The sequence below is a fragment of the Cynocephalus volans genome, chromosome 4 (genome assembly GCF_027409185.1).
Source record: "Cynocephalus volans isolate mCynVol1 chromosome 4, mCynVol1.pri, whole genome shotgun sequence".
Taxonomy (NCBI): Eukaryota; Metazoa; Chordata; class Mammalia; order Dermoptera; family Cynocephalidae; genus Cynocephalus; species Cynocephalus volans.
The window spans coordinates 100478880-100496243 of record NC_084463.1 but is presented as its reverse complement, the minus strand read 5'-3'; the positions used below and the strand labels follow the sequence as shown (position 1 = coordinate 100496243).

General features: G+C 37.4%; 1 protein-coding gene across 6 annotated transcripts in view; it reads right to left on the bottom strand.

Moving 5' to 3' along the window:
* C2CD3 (C2 domain containing 3 centriole elongation regulator) overlaps window positions 1-17364 on the bottom strand; it is a 126708-nt gene that overhangs the window by 76190 nt on the left and 33154 nt on the right. For all 6 annotated transcript variants that reach the window (XM_063093787.1, XM_063093793.1, XM_063093789.1 and 3 more), the window contains 5 exons: window positions 13078-13225; window positions 9094-9248; window positions 8123-8332; window positions 7550-7662; window positions 711-829 (listed from right to left, as the gene is read on the bottom strand). In XM_063093787.1, coding sequence (XP_062949857.1) covers window positions 711-829; window positions 7550-7662; window positions 8123-8332; window positions 9094-9248; window positions 13078-13225 — 745 coding nt within the window. The remainder of the gene's footprint in view (window positions 1-710; window positions 830-7549; window positions 7663-8122; window positions 8333-9093; window positions 9249-13077; window positions 13226-17364) is intronic.

Here is a 17364-nt window from a genome sequence, read left to right as displayed (position 1 = left end):
TGACAAAACAAACAAAAGAAAACAAGATGTATTCCTCATGCTATTCATACCAAAGAGAAGGTCAAAAGATTATAAAGGCTACTATTTTATTGAAGGAAGGAAAAACTGCTCATGTCATAGTTTATTAATTTATGTTATGCCAGTTGCAAGTGGATTTTATAAACTTGAAATTAGTTGATCAAAACTGCTACACACAAATATATCATTTTAGTTGTGGGCTGGATATCTTATATATTCTCTGTGCAAACAAAAAGTAGAACCTCAAATTAAGGTTAATTGTCTACATCAATATAGTCACCTCTCTTTAGTAGGGAGCACAGTAAAGAAGTGAAGAACTTAGGATCTAAAGACAGAAGATGAGATGGAGTCCTGGTTTTGTCTCTTATTAGACTGGGTGATCTTAGACACGTTACTTAACTTCACTAAATCTTAGTTTCTTCATCTGTAAAACAATAATGTAAATAATTCAAAGAGCTGCTGTGATGACTAAACTTGGTAATGAGTTCACATAGAGCCTCTAGCATAATATCTGGCTTATAACAAACAGCAAACAGAGATTAGCAATAATAATACTAATAATACTAATTGTAAAAGCATTAGTGTTGCTTGAGCCTGGAGATATTCCTAGTTTAGGTAGGAATATTACTTTAAATATGCTGCAAATCCCTGGTATGAATGGTAGGGCAAAGGTCAAAAATGACTGGAAGTACCTTTTTCTGTGGAGTTTTCTTTGCATAAATTTGGAAAATGAGGTTGGAATTCCACCAGTGCTCTATCATTGGGCCACCAAACTGTACTGGAAACACAAATCGCTGCTGGAATTTCACCACTGTAGGGAGAACCAGACACACAAGCACATGTCACACCACCCAACTAGAGCCATCATCAATCCATGCGTTGATACCACCTGCTTCCCTTTCAAATCTACTAAAATCTCTCTCAGGAGTCTAGACAGTGTGATTTCACAAAAAGTGTTAGAGTTGTAGGACTGAAGAAGCAGAGACAAACAGAAAAGCCTGGGTATAGTACATAGAAGATAAGCAGTGCTGTGTTGCTCTGCTTTGCTATGAGAAATGAATGGCAAGCACACGAGCACAGGATATTTAATGATACTTAAACTTACATATCACTGGGTTTAAAGTAAAATGACTATTTTTAAGAGAAGGGGGCCGGTTGAAGGTAGGACAATGAGAGGAATAAATGAACAAAAAAATTGAATAAAAAAAACTACAATAATAAAAACTAGTTTATCTTCTGACTGAAGAATAGGACACTCCTACTTTCACACTCAGACAAGGAACCAGGTCCTGATGTTAGTTAGCTGTGTTAGGTTGGGTAAAATCTGTCCCTTGGGTAGAAAGGAAGGGGTTTCTGCTATCTTAAGAAGTACAAATGGGATAAAGTGACAATGATATTTGAATTAAATATTAAAGTGGTCATTACTATGGGGCTTTAACTGTCAGGAATTTGAGACAGGAATCAAAGGATATGGGTTCAAGCTCCAGTTCTACTACTTACCAGTGACAGCTATAACTATTTATCACTTGTAAAATGATCTTTCAGTACATTCACTTCTAAGGCCCCTAAAATGAATATGAAGAACCCTCACATAAGGCCTAGTTACAGAGAGAATCTGCTATCTCTGGCATTCATTCAAATAGCACATTTTGACCTACCGATCTCTCTATCTCTGGCCATTTTAATTCTTAACTCTGTGTACTTCTCTTGGTACTCTTGAATAGGATCTGGGTCTTGCTATCTGGATCCACACTCAGGAACTGTGAACAAAAGGTCTGTGCCCAGGAAACCCACATCCATTAGTAGATCAGTTTATCTGGTTGCCGTACCAGGGAAGGGAAGTAAGACAACACCTATACCTCATTGGTGTTCTTGGAGGATCAACTAAGTTAATAAACGAAAAATCATTTTAGACACTGTAAAATCCTTTATGTACAAATAGAATTCTATTTCAGTCTGGTATTACTCAGATTTCTCCTTACTATCTAGGTACATTTTTGCACTACTACTGTATTTCTCATATAATTCTGTTTCTTAAGCTCATTATTTTTACCACTAAATGTGAGTTAAGGTAATAACAGAAGAAATTCATGTAAATAAATTGCTAACAATGTCCCAGATAAGATCTTTTTTAAGAGTTGGAAGGGATCCTGAAAATATCTAGTCCAATTCATATCATTGTTAAGAGAGGCCCACAGATGAGGAAGGGATTTTTGTCTAAAGTCACACAATTAGTGTGTGATATAATCAGAACTAGTACCCAGTCTCCCAATTCCTGGATCAATACTTATTCTGCATTTCCCATACAATCCTTCTCATAAGGATATGGAGAGAATTGAACTACTGTGGTCAACATAATAATAATGCATGAGAAGCAATACAGACTAAGAGTACACAGCTTGGAATCAAAACAGTTCTAAGTTCAAATTCTAGTTCTACCATAAACCAGTTGTGTGATCTTATACACACTACTTAATCAATTTGTCTCAGTTTCCTCTTTCTTCATCTATGTGTGTGTGTGTGTGTATATATATTTTAATGTGAGGATTAAATGGTTAACGTATGTAAAACACTGAATGGAATTCTTGGCACATAGTTTGGTTCTCAATAAATGTGAGCTACTATTAGTTACATACTATTTTGGAGTTTAATGTTTTTATACTAATATCCCATTTGATTGTCCATTAATCCCTTGTTTAATTACAGGCAGTCCTTGCTTTGCAGGTACTATGTTAACTTAAACTTGTGCATATCAGAACTGTGTCCTTGCTCTGCATAGTTCTATGGTAACTAAGAACTCAATCCCAACTGGCATGAGTTTCAATTAACACTGTATAGGCAAGATAAGGACTGCTGTTTTTTAGTTTTACAGATGGGGAAACTGAGGCTAAGAAATTTTAAGAAACTCATCGAATGTCATAGAGGTAAAAGAAGGTAGAAGGGAAAGCCTGAGAAAAGGATCCAACATTTTTCTTTGCACATGAGGGTTTGATTAAAACAGTTTCGCCACACTAAAACTTCTCAAACATGCTTACTTTCAGCCAACCAGATCATTCATACATTCTTAAGTGCACTGAACAAACCTTCAGGGCAACTTCTGCAGCTGTTGATACTGTAAGCATACGGCCAGGAAATAAACATAAGAAAAATTTTAAATGCTCCTAATTCTTCCTAAGGTGACAGGGAAAAGGAAACAATGTTCTCTAGTAGTAAAAGAACATGTTATATATTACTTTAGGTACAATTTTCAAAGGTAAATAAGAATTTATTTATTTTTAATATTTATGCTGGATATACTCACATCAAGTAAGAAATGATACATGTACAAGATTATTCATTGAAGTATTGTTTTTTAAGAGCAAAAGATTGAAACAACTTAAATACTGATCAGCAGGAGGCTCTTTCAATTATGGCATAAGGGAAGGATCAAGATGGTGGAATAGAGGGTACCCAGAGTCCCTCTCTCCCATAATCAACCAATTTACAACTATTAAAAAGCAACAACTGCCAAGCTGGGGCTGTTAGAGCTCAGGGAAAAGGGGGAGAGACCTATGGAGTTCACGAAGGCATGAGAAGTCATGATGAGAGAAAGAAAGGACTGCTCTGAATATTTTGAGCCCTGACCACTTCAAGGCTGGCCCTGGTGAGCACATGGAGCAAGAGCTGGCAAAATCTGCTACTGTCCCCTTCATATGACATTGCTTGGAGGCTGCAGGGGATAAGAGGGCCTTGGTGGCCCCCAGGCCAGCAAGACCACTAACAGGATTCCCATGGACCCACATAGGAGTGAGGGGCCAGAGACAACTGAATAAAGGAGCCACTCAGAGGCTGGTGAGTCATTACAAGGGACTGGCACATAGCCCGTCCCATGGGAAATGTTTGGAGTGCAAGGAGGTGGGCTCACCCGGGGAATGCTGAGGCATAGCATGGATAGCTGTCTGCCTTCCAATCAGCACAGGCCCACTCAGTGGAGACTTGTAGAGGATATTGACTAAGATGTTATTAATGAGATAGAAATAAAACACATGTAGCTTAGAGGACCAAAGTCCTTAGTGTAGAAGGCCAAAACCTGTGGTTTAGAGAACCAAAGTCCTGTAGTTTAGGAGGCCAAAGCCTCTAGATTAGGAGGCCAAAGCCCAACCCTTTAAGAAAACACGTAGAAATGCTAAGAGTAAGAAAGACCAGAAAATTTTCACAGGACTAAAGCCTTTGATGTAGATAAGAGAATTGAAGCACAGCAAAAAGTGATTGCTGCGGGGGCAGTTGCCCTTGGTACAGCTAAACCTAAATGATGGGAAAGTATGTAAGCTAAATCTTCAAGGATATTCTCCTAGTTAGTGCTTGGGGGATGTTCCACATCTCGCCCTAAGCTGTTTCTTTAAGTTTCCTGGGGAGCTAAGCACTTTGGTGATGATTGCATTGTCTCTTTTTGTATGTCACATGGCTTAGTTTTATGGCTCCTTTTGATGGTAAATTGCTTGAACTATTTTAAACTATACCTGCTTAATGAAGATTGTCATGTAGCCAGTTTGTTTATGTTTTCACTATGGTTGATTAACCATCTGTTTTTCTTCTGTAACTTTCTTAAGTCAAAACTGACTCAGGACTGTTCCTGGGCTCTCCTCTATTGAAGGAGTTTTCTTTAGTGCAGTCCCTTCGGGCTTCTCATTACTCTGAATACATGGGCTCTGAGTAATCTTTTGCATCTCCGTCACTCAGCAAGAGGTGAGAGAGACTGGTCAGGAATACAGAACTGCAGAGGGTGCACTTTGCTGAAAAGACTCAGGCTCGGACTAGAGTTTTCACACAACCCAGGTGTACCGGACCTCACAAGCCCGGAAATGCTGCAAAGGTCAACAAATAAAACCTGAGCTGCACAAAAAGCCTTCCCCAGAGAAACAGCAGCCAAGCAGCAATTTAGCTCAACCACAGGGCTCAAGTGCTGGTCCCACAGGAAGTTCCCCCATTCTAGATGTAACCAAAGGACAACAAATTAGTTCCAGTGTAGAGTTTAAGTGGTGGGGGTAGCTAACAGTCCAACATAGAACTGAAAGAAAAAACAAACCCCACAGGTCAAAGTTCTGATATAAACCAGCAGAGGTCTAACACCACCAAAGAACACCTATAAAACCTAAAGGAGCCAGAAGCAACCCCAGGATCCTGAATCAGTGTGAGGAGGGGGCTGAGGGCCTCAGCCACGCCCCCTGACGTGTACACCCAGCCCAGTGATGACCACTGAGCCACTGCCAGAAGTGTTCTGGGCTCCCAAGCCGAGGTGGGGGGCACTGAGGGCCTCAGCCGCATCCCCCTGACATCTACATTCAGCCCAGCAATGACCACCAGGCTGCTGCTGGAAGTGCCTCAGGCTCCTGGGTTGGGGGGAGGAGGGACCAAGGGCCTCAGCCATGCCCCCCTGAAGTCTGCATCTAGCCCAGCCACGACTGAACTGCTGCCAGAAGCCCCCTGGGCTCCCCTGCCAGAATGAGGAGGGGGTGCCATGGGTCTTCACCACACCCTCCTTTCCTCCTCCTCACACCCTATCCCCCCCCCATGCCCCTCTCCCCCAACTGCTCTGCAACATCTTAGACTGTAAAAAAAAAAAAATTATGGCATAGCAATACAATGGAATATTATGTAGTCATAAAGGAATAAGGAAGCTCTTTATACTCTTACAGGTAAAAATTCCTAAGATATGCTATTAAAGGCAAATGTAGAACAGTGTAGTAATATTTGCAGAAAAACAGAGGGGCAAAAAGGAATAAACATTTTTGCCAATATATGCATAAAATAGCTCAGGAAAGATATAAAAGCAACAACATTGTTTGCCTACAAAGATGGAATCTTGAAGTTTTGAACCATGTGAATGGATTATCTAGTTTGAAAAGCATATAAACAAACAAATCAAAGCAAAATAAAAATTTAAGAATCCAATGCTATATAGGAAAGCTACCTGAATATGTAGGATAGTTAGGACCATGTCTTTTACTTCTCAAACTACCTTCCAGAGAAGAAATTTAACACCAATGAACTGTTGATGGATCAAACTGGAGAACCAAGGCAAAGAAAAGTGGCTGTAATTCAGATGGTAGGAACATAAATGTTTATTATATTATCCTTTTACTCTTCTGTATTAGAAATATTTAAAACAAAATAAGAGGAAAAACAAAAGACAACACCAAAAGCACAAGGAACAAAAGAAAAAATAGGTAAAATGGACTACATAAAAATTAAAAACTTTTCTGCTGTGAACAATACCATCTACAGAGTAAAAGGACAACCCACAGAATGTGAGAAAATATTTACAAATCAGAGATCTAATAAGGGACTTGTACCCAGAATATATAAAGAACTCTTACAACTCAATAATAAAAAGAAAGCCCAATTAAACCATGGGAAAAGGATTTCAATAGATGTTTTTCCAAAGAAGATATACAAATGGCCAATAAGCACATGGAAAGATGCTTAACATCATTAGCCATCAGGGAAATGCAAATCAAAACCATAATGAGATACCACTTCACATCTACTGGGAAGGCTAGAATAAAAAATAATGAAAAGTAATAAGTTTTGGTGAGGATGTAGAGAAGTTGGAACCCTCATACACCGATGGTGGGAATGTAAAATGGTACAGCCAACTGTTGAAAACAGTCTGGCAGTTCTTGAAAAAATTAAAACATAGAATTACCATATGACCCACTAATTCCATGGTTAGATATATGCCCAAAGGAAATGAATACACACATCCATACAAAACCATGTGCAAAAATGTTCATAGCAGCATTATCCAAAATTGCAAATAAGGAGAAACAACCCAATTGTCCGTCAACTGATGAATGAACAAATGAAATGTGGTATTATATCCTTATACTTGGAATATTATTCAGCTACAAAAAGTAATGAAATACTGATAAACACCACACATGGATGAAACTTAAAAATATTATGGTAAGTCAAAAAAGCCAGTCACAAAAATCACATGTATGATTCCATTTATATAAGATATCCAGAATGGACAAACTAATAGAGATAAAAAGTAGATTGTGCTTGCTTAGGGTTGGGAAGGAGAGGAAAATGCTAATAAGTATAGGGTTTCTTTTAGGGGGGATGAAAATGTTCTCAAATTAGATTGTGGTGATGGTTGCACAGCCCTGTGAATATGAGTATATTAAAACCATTAAGTTGTTTACAATTCAAATGGGTGAACTGTATGGTATATAAATTTTTATCCTGATAAAGAAAGCTGTTTTAAAAGAAAAATGGCAACAGTTTAAAGAACATTATCTACACATCGGAAGTTCTGAGTTCTAGTCTCAGCTATATTACTGACCTCACACCTTACGTCAGGATAGTCAAAGTACCACTGGACCAATTTCCTGACTTATAAAATAAAAGAAATAGAGTAGATTCACTTCACAATTCTTTCTAGCTTTAAGAGTCTATGATATTATAAAAGTCAGATCAGTAATTAGGGGATCAAAAATTCTTCCAAAGTCAAAATGTCTAAAGAGCAGAAAGCCAGTCTGTTTCTTACTTCCATCTGTAATTTTACTGGAGGTGAGTCGAACAACCTCAGTGATCAAAGCTGTCTTTCCCAATCCACTTTTGGAAAAGCCCACAGGAAAGTGATATTCCACAAAGAAAGTGCTAAAAATAAAAACAAAAAAGTGATTAAAAACCAAACCAAATAAACCTGTTTTCTGTCTGATAAATCTTACACATCTTTGAAGGTCTTATTTTCAGGACCTCTATCCTCAGAGGCCCTTCCTCTTCTTCAAAGGCTTCATCAATCCTGTCAGGCAAAATAAAAGGCTCCCTTCCTTGTTCCCCCACAGCACTTTTAATATAAAGCATCTATTTTGGCCCTTAAAGCCCTAGTTATAGAGAGCCTTTTAAATGTTTCTGTCTCATGCTAACTGTAAGGTCTGCAAGAACAGACTTACCTAGCACAGCTCTTGGGATCTAGTGGGGGATTCAATTCATTTTTGTTAAATGATAAATATGAAAACACATTACAAATCATAAAGTGTTCTACAATTATTGATTACTATTATCAAACACAGTTTCTAAAAATGTCAAATTTAGCTTTCTCATATTAGAGACATACCGCTTTTTTACTGTTGTCAGCTTAGGTGGTCTTCCAGTAAGGCTTTTTTTGCCTGGGGTCATCTGAGGACTATCTGGAGGAACTCCCATTGTTTCGATGATGATTCTGACTGAATGTGTTCTACCCAGAAGGGCCAGTCTATCCGCACTTAATGTCATCACTTGGGCATCTTCTGGAGTTTCCAAGAGCATTTGTTCCTCAATCAAATTTCTAAAAGGAGTTCATACAGACAGTGAGGCAGACACAGGCCTAACATGAAAGAATCTAGTTTGCACAGGTAAGAAGAGGAAAGAAGTATGGCAGCAAGCATCTTAATTCACAAGTTTTCAAGGATTGGAAATGGCTTTAATTATCAGAATTCTCATCCAAATCTACAGTGAGAAAGCTCAAAAAAATGTAAAAACATTCGTGTAACCTAAAGGTTTATCTCCACAAAAGTGTAGAAACTGACGTTATGGAATTAGGTTTTTCTAGAAGGGATACACACTTTATTTCAGTTACCTACTACCCTAACATAACTACTACCGTCACTTTTGTGTATTCCTTTTTATTTGTTTTCCTTATGCATATTTTCTACATAGGTGGATCACAGTATAATACAACCTAGAATTCTGCTTTTTCCCCCTTTTTTTTTTTTTTTTTTTTTTCGTGACCGGCACTCAGCCAGTGAGTGCACTGGTCAGTCCTATATAGGATCCGAACCCGCGGCGGGAGCGTCGCCGCGCTGCCAGCGCAGCACTCTACCAAGTGCTCCACGGGCTCGGCCCTTGCTTTTTCCCTTAACCATTTTAATTATACCCATCTTTTCAAGTAATTACATTTTTAAGGACTGCAATGCTTACTGAGTTACCATAACTTACTTAACCACTCTGATAGTGTTGGGCAAACACAGGTCCTTCACTTGAGGAGATCTTGTAAAAATAATCTTTCTTTGCTTTTGCTTCTAAACAAGCATTCATAGAGAGGCTCACCTATTTTTCTTGACTGCTGCCCTCTTCTTTAGCTTATGATCACTTGATTCTGGAACCTTAGAAGATCTGGTAGCAGCTTTTGACTGGTTCATTTTTTTAGAAGAAGCAATATCATCGTCTTCACTGAGGAAATCACCGATGCTGGTATCAGATTTCTATGAGGGGAAGAAACAAAAAGAGTGACACTTAAAAGATAACTGCTTTGGGCATAGTAGTAATGAAACATTTCTCTAAAAATGTAAATAAGTTCTTCTCTGCACATACATCATTCTCTTAAAGAGATAACTGACTGACACCAGGGAGATAATCCCATATTTATCCTGATTGTACAAAAATAATCTGAAGTTCTCAAGGCTTCAGATCCCCATAACAGCCAACCACCAAAAAAAAAAAAAAAAAAATTGAAGTTCATAAAAATAACCTACAAGTTCAATTCAAAGCAAATATATGAAAGTAGATTCTTCTTGCAAATTCTCAATGATAGTAACAACCACTATGTACAGACTGCCTACTATGTGTCTGGTATTATGCTAAATGCTGCATGTATATTTCTAACATTCACCACATTCCTACAAGGTGCACTTATCTCAGTTTTTACAAGTGAGAAAACTAAAGCTGAGAGAAGTCAGGCAGCTTATATACAATCCACAGCTGTAAGGAGTAAAGCCTGATTTTGATCTCCGTGGGTTTCAAAGCCCATATTTCTATCACAGTTTGAGGTCAAATGAGTGATACAATGTCACTTAACTAATTATTTAGATGCAAAGACTGATGCTAAAATGAACTCTTTACTATATTTCACAAATTTTCTTAATGGAGGAACCAGTGGCTAAGCCTCCTGTAATTCATTTTTATTTTGAGAAAAGGCAGCTACCACAATTGACTGATCAGCCCTTTATATCACAAAATGCAAAACAGAGAGAAGACAGCATTATAGTTATTGGGCTCCAATTTTTTAAAAAAGGTGTAAAGTTTGCTAATATAAATTCAGGAAACCAATCCAAAGTCATTTTAAGTTTATCTCCAACTCCTCTTTTTCAGTATATCAGGGCGTGTAATGTGTTGACCTGTGATAAGGGGGACAAATTAATTTAAATAAGCATAATTATCCTGATTTGAGTATCATGTATTGCATACAGGTACTGATATTCAGTGCTATACCCCACAGATATGTACAATTATGTTTCAATAAAAAAATAAAAAATAGTTTAAAAAAGCATGATACCAGTGTCCTTCTAGGAAGCAATATAACTTTTTCAAGGTGAAGTGACAAAGCTTTTTGCTCTTAGGTTTTTCTTTAAGTGGCAGCTTTTAAAAATGGTTATTGACAAGGCAATAAAAATCTACACAGGTGTACAGGCTGAAAAAATTAGTGTAAACATAAACTAGGTTATTCAAAAGCTAAGAATTTCAGGAACCAAAAAGTACAAGGTAATAATGCTTAATTTGTAAGCTATGGATATTACTCAATATTAAGAAAAGCAAACAGACTCTGGGGAAGGACATAAGCATTGTAACTCCTTGGTCTTCCCAATGCCTCATGATTGAGTGGGTCATTTCTTCTTCAAGTCAACAAACATTTTCTAAGATTATTTTATTCAAATAGCATGGCAGTTTACTTAGTGCCACTCATACATTCATTTATTCACAAAATATTCACTGACTGAATACTCAATATGTCAGGCCTTTGCTGCAGTGGTAATAAAAAGACAATGAAGATATGTTCCTGTTGGGCTGACCCCGTGGCGCACTCGGGAGAGTGTGGCGCTGGGAGCGCAACGGTGCTCCCGCCGTGGGTTCAGATCCTATATAAGGAGGGCCGGTGCAGTGACGTGCAGCCAGTCACAAAAAGACAAAAAAAAAAAAAAAAAGATATGTTCCTGTTTATAAGGAACTGTATCATACAATGTTGTAAGAGCTATAATAGAAATTTGGGCTGACCCCGTGGCGCACTCGGGAGGGTGCGGCGCTGGGAGCGCAGTAGTGCTCCCGCCGTGGGTTTGGATCCTATATAGGGATGGCCGGTGCGCTCACTGGCTGAGCGCGGTGCAGCCGGTCACAAAAAAAAAAAAAAAAAAAAAAAAGAAAGAAATATATACAAGATATTGTGGGCATTCAGGGAACAAATTCTGCTTGGGGGAATCTAGAATCATTTCTTCATACAGGTGATTTTTAAAGAATGAAGTTCACCAGATGGATAAGGGCATGTCAACATCCAAAGTAGAAGGACCAGTACCAGAAAAAAATATGGAGATACAAGAAGAGCTAGAATGTTTGAAGAGTCGGATGAGACTCCAGCATGGCTAGAATTTCCAGAGGTTAAAGGGCAAAAGTGGAAGATGAGGTCAGGGACAGATTCTAACCACGTTCAAGACTTTTAAGACAGTGTGGTCTAGTAAAAAAAATACAGGCTTTTTGCCAGACAGACTAGGGTAAGAATTCCAGTTCTGCCACATAATTACTTAAACTCTCTAAGCTTCTGTTTCATCATATGTAAAACAGGGATAATACTATCTCATGGGGCTAGTAAAATAATTAAATGAAATAATGAATTAAAAACATTTGGTATACTCAATAAATGACAGATAACATGTAAAGGCCTTGGAACACAGAAAATGGGTAATAATAAATGTGTAATAAATAAGCCCGTTTTTCTTTATCCTAGGTAACATAGTATCAGTGATGATTGTTAAGGTAGAAAGTCATGAAATCCTAACCATTCATAACATCTTTCCAATCCATCTCCCCCTTTCCAATCCCATTGCTGCCACTCTTACTCAGGTTCTTTCTCTCACACACCTCCAATAGCCCAATGCCTTCCTATCTCTTCTGGATATTCTCCCCTCAGTCTGCCCACTACCTGGTTGCCAGATTAAGATTCCTAAAACACTATTTTAATATGTCATTTCATCCAATTTAACATTCAAAGACTTTCAGATTGGCTGCAATGTGCTAGTCTGCCTTAGCACAAATTCTTACCCAGTCAAACTGGATCCCCTGCAGTGCAACAATATGCTTTTCTACATATGTCATCTTTTCTTTCCCTTTTTTTTTTTGGTCTTTTTCCGTGACCAGCACTCAGCCAGGGAGTGCACCGGCCATTCCTATATAGGATCCGAACCCGTGGGCCGCGCTCCCAGAGCCGCACTCTACCGAGTGCGCCACGGGCTTGGCCCTACATATGTCATCTTTTCTATATCCATTTCATATCCTTTCTCTGCCTCTCAAAATACTCTTTCAAGTCTCAGTTAAAACTTTTTATTCCTCCTTATGCTCTTTCCCAACAGTCTCATGTAAAAGTTCCTGCTTCCTCTGAATCCTGGGTAATCCTCATTGTCTTACCACTGAGCTGGTATAAACTACCTTTTATTCCAGTTATCTTTTTCTTATCTGAGCAAAGAAAAATCAGGAGTATGAAAGCAATCTTCATATATATAAATGAGTACTTGTAGAACAAGGATTGTATAGACTCTAGAAGATGTGAAATCAATGAAGAGAACATACAGATAGATAGAAGAAATAACTATGAAAAAACCAGAACTGCCTGAAAAGAGAATGCCCTGTCTTAAAGGTCAGTAGAGGTATTTGTCACCTGTGAGTAGAGGTGTTTCTAGAATATTTTGAATGGATACCCGTCAAGGGTGGTTCTGAGGGTATACCTATATTACCTTTTCCTTAGAAGAGCTCTAAGGAAGCCATATAATATATTAAGACTATAGGTTTTGGTCTCAGGCAAACTTGAATTTGAATTCTGGCTCTAATACTTATTTGCTATGTGTCCTTGTACAAAAATACTCAATCTTACTAGGCCTGTCTCCTCATCTATAAAATGAAGATAATACTTTCCTCTTCAGGTTGTCATTATGATTAAATAAGGTAAGGTATATAACTGGATAGCTTTTTGTCTGGTACCACACCTATAGCTACAGATATTATTAATACTCTTGTTCTCTAATTCCTAATGCTTCAGATTCAACGACTTACAGGTGCTGTGTAAAATAAGTTCTCCAGGAGACTCTGGTCATACTGAGGGTCATTCAGCTCACTGCTGCAATACACATCACTCCCAGGAGATGGGGAATCTGGAGGAGAGCCTAATCCATTCCAGAAATGACCTTGGGATAATTCAGTGCTGCAGAGATAAGAAAAACAAAGCAGAAAGTCTTTAACAGAAGTTTCAGCCGAACTACTCTTTCTTTACTGATACTTTTAAAGTTATAAACATGGAAGAAGATACATTAAAAGACTCACATTAAACAGAAGACTACTGGATAAATATTTTCCAATTATATTCATATTCCCTCTCCTCTGGGATGCCAAAAACTGGTATTCAAAAACACACTACTGACACTGACTGTGATCTCACTCATTTATTCAACAAACATTTACTAGTAACCTATTATGTGCTAGGTCCTGGATGATAATAGAGATGGCTAAGCTAACACAATCTCTATTCCTGTGGTGTTTAGGGTGTAGGGGGAAAAAAAAAAAAAGGTAAACAACTAAAATTTAATAAGTTAAATGTTACATATTGTTTTTGTGAAAAAATAGCTAATTCATAAATATGCCTTCTTCCATTGAGCAAAAATATGTATATTTAGGATTAATTATGACAAGATTAGTTCTATGTGGGATATAAAAATGAATATGAATAAAACACAACAAATAATTCATAAGCTAATAGGAAGATAAGCATAAAAATAACTAAAAATTCAGAATTTGTAAAAAATAATTTCTCCTTTTTTTGGAAGTCCCATACCATTCTGGTACATTTTTTGATAGCAATTTTTACTTTCTACCTTTTCTTTCAGGTCCTTGTATAAATTCCATATTTTTCTCAAAGTGTAAGCTCCCTGAGGGCAAAGTATGTGTATATTTTGTGGTTTGTTTCTCCCACAGTAAATAGCATTTAATGCACATCTGTTAATGAACTTAATGAATTTTTAATGAACATCTGCTGTTTAATAATAAAAAGAAATATTTATTAAATATTATGTGCCAAGCACTGTGCATTTCATTTTTCTTTCCCCTTTGCTTCCCTTTTAAATTGGCTGCTATACTTTTTCCCCTTAATTTCTCAAGAAAATAGTACATAATCAATACTTTCAAATTAGATAATCTTCCTACACTACTTTGTTTTGTTTTGTTTTTGTTTTTATTTTTTTCCTACACTACTTTGAACCAGCAGATATTCAATAAATGTTCCCTTCCTCACCTTTCCTCAATCTACATCAGGGTTTCTCAACCTTAACACTACTGATATGTTGGGTCAGATAATTCTTTGTCACTGGGGTTGTCTTATGCACTTTGGACACCTGGCCTCTACTTACCAGACGACAGTAGTGCTCCCTCAGTTGTGACAACCCAAAATATCTCCAGACATTACCAGATGTACCATTGGGTGGAGGTGGGGAAGAATCCCCCCACCCCTCAGTTGAGAACCACTAATCTATGGTAATCTCGCTCAAAGGTCAGAACAACTTATTGCCAAAATCCAACAACCTCCCAATCTACATGGATGGCTCCTCTGCAGCGTCTGAGCACTGCTCTTTTCTGAAACTCTACTTCCTGGTATTCTACATAACTCTCTTATTTGTGGCTTATGCTCTTCCCAACCCAAGTTGCTTGCTTTCTCACCCTTTGCACATCCTTAAAGTCATGGAGATCCCCACTGTTCAGTATATAATTCTCCACTTTCTAGTTTCTTTTTTTGAAATTAGCATCTCTTTGAGTTTATTCACCAGTCTATGACACATTAAATATGCTGGAATTTGCCTGTGTTCCTTGACCATAAGACAAGCCCACTCTCAGCACTACTCTTTTCTTTTTCTTCTTAAACATAATTTTAAATCAAAGAATACATGTACCTATTTTGAAAGTCTAATAGGACTAAATGGCTTATAATTTAAAAACAGTAGCTGCCTAACTCCTCAGACGGAATCACTTTCAACTTCTTTAGATGCGTCTTCCTGTATTTACCTCCCTATATATATATATATATGTTTTTTGCAATGCTGAAAAAGGTCACTTTATTTCAGCCAGCCATGTTTAACTCCCCATTTCTAAGTGACATATGTGTACTGTTATTTTCTAATTTTTCACTTTTTTGGGGGGACAGGTGGCTGGTCAGTATGGGGATCTGAACCCTTGACCTTGGTGTTATAACACTGCGCTCTAACCAACTTCACTTTTACAAATGATGTATGGACTTCCTATTACGAAAAATAAAGGATCCACTTTCTTACGCCATTATTCTTGCACACACATTTCCCTTTCATCCATTCATCAGCTGATGAATATTTGGGTTTTTTCTATTTTTCGATTTATGAATGATGCTGCTATGAACATTTATGTACACATTTTTGTGTGGATTTATGTTTTTATTTCCCTTGGATGTATATCAGAGTTGGTTGCTGGGTCATATGGTAAATCTATGTGTAACAGTTTGAGGAACTGATAGACTATTTACCTCAGTGGCTGCACCTTTTTGCATTCCCACCAGCAGTGCATAATGGTTCCAAATTCTCCACATCCTTATCAACACTTGTTATTATCTAGACTTTTTGATTCTAGTGGGTGTGAAGTGGTATCTCCTGTTTTGATCAGCATTTCTCTGATAAATAATGGTGTCAAGCATCTTTTCATGTGTATATTGGCCATCTGAATATCTTCTTTGGAGAAATGTTCATTCCAATCCACTGCCCATATTTTTAATTGAATTATTTGTCCCTTAATTATTAAGTTATATGAGTTCTTTATATACTCTAAGTCCTTTATAAAATTTGTAAGTATTTTTTCCCATTCTGTGGTTTCTTTCTTTCTTTCTTTTTTTTTTTGTCCTTTTCGTGACTGGTACTCAGCCAGTGAGCGCACCGGTCATTCCTATATAGGATCCGAACCCACGGCGGGAGCATCGCTGCGCTCCCAGCGCTGCACTCTCCCGAGTGCGCCACGGGGTCGGCCCCTGTGGTTTCTTTCTACTTCAATCGTTTCCTTTAAAGCACAAAATTTTAAAATTTTAATGAAGTCCAACTTATCTACTTTCTCTTTTGTTTGTGCTCTGGTGTCATATCTAAGAATCTTTTCCCAAATTCAAGGTCATAAAAATCTACCTCTATGTTTTCTTCTGAGGTTTCATAGTTTTACCTCTTCCATTTAGCTGTTTGATCCATTCTGATTTAATTTTTGTAAGTGGTGTGAGATAAGGGTCCGACTTTTTTTGCATGTGGCTATTCAGTTGTCTCAGCATCATTTGTCAGAAAGACTATTCTTTCCCTCTTAAATGGTCCCTTGTTGAATATCAGCTGGCCAGACACGTGGGCTTATTTCTAAACTATCAATTCTATTCCACTGATTGATATGTCTGTTCTTCTGTCAGTACCACACTGACTTGATTACTGCTCTTTTGCAGTAAGTTTTAAAATTGGGAAGTATGAGTTCTCCTACTTTTTTCTTTTTCAAGATTGTTCTGGCTATTCTAGGTTCCTTGAAATCTAATGTGAATTTTAGAAATAGCCTGTCGATTTCTACCAAGTCAGCTGGGATTGTGATAGGTTCTGTTGAACCATGAACATGAGATGTTTTCCCATTTATTTAGACCTACTTTGATTTCTTTCAACAATGTTTTGTAGTTTTCAGAGTTTGAGTTTTACACTTCTTTTGTTAAATTTATTCCTAAGTATTTTATTCTTTTTGATGCTACTGTAAATGGAATTGTTTTCTTAATTTATTTTCAGATTGTTTATTACAAGTATATAGATATACAATTGATTTTTGCATATTGATCTCATATCCTGCAACCTTGCTGAGTCTCTTTATTAGTTCTAATAATTTTTTAGTGGATTTTTTATAATATTCTACACGCCAGATCACGTCATGTGTGAACACAGATATACATATTTTTTCCTTTCCAATTTGGATCCCTTTTATTTATTTATTTTTCCTGATTAATTGAGCCAGCTAGAACCTCTAGTGCAATGTTGAATAGAATTGGTGAGAGCGGAGGGTTTGCCAGTTAGCTCAGCTGGTTAGTTAGAGCATGGTGTTGATAACATCAAGGTCAAGGGTTCAGATCCTCTTACCAGCCAGCCACGAAAAAAAAAAAAAAAACAATTAGTGAGAGTGGACATTCTTGTTTTTTTCCTAATCTTAGGAAGAAAAAATCCAGTCTTTCAACATTAAGTATAATGTTAGCTGTTGGTTTTTTATAGATGCCCTTTATTAGGTTGAGGATTTTCCCTTCTATTCCAAGCCTGTTGAATGTTTTATCAT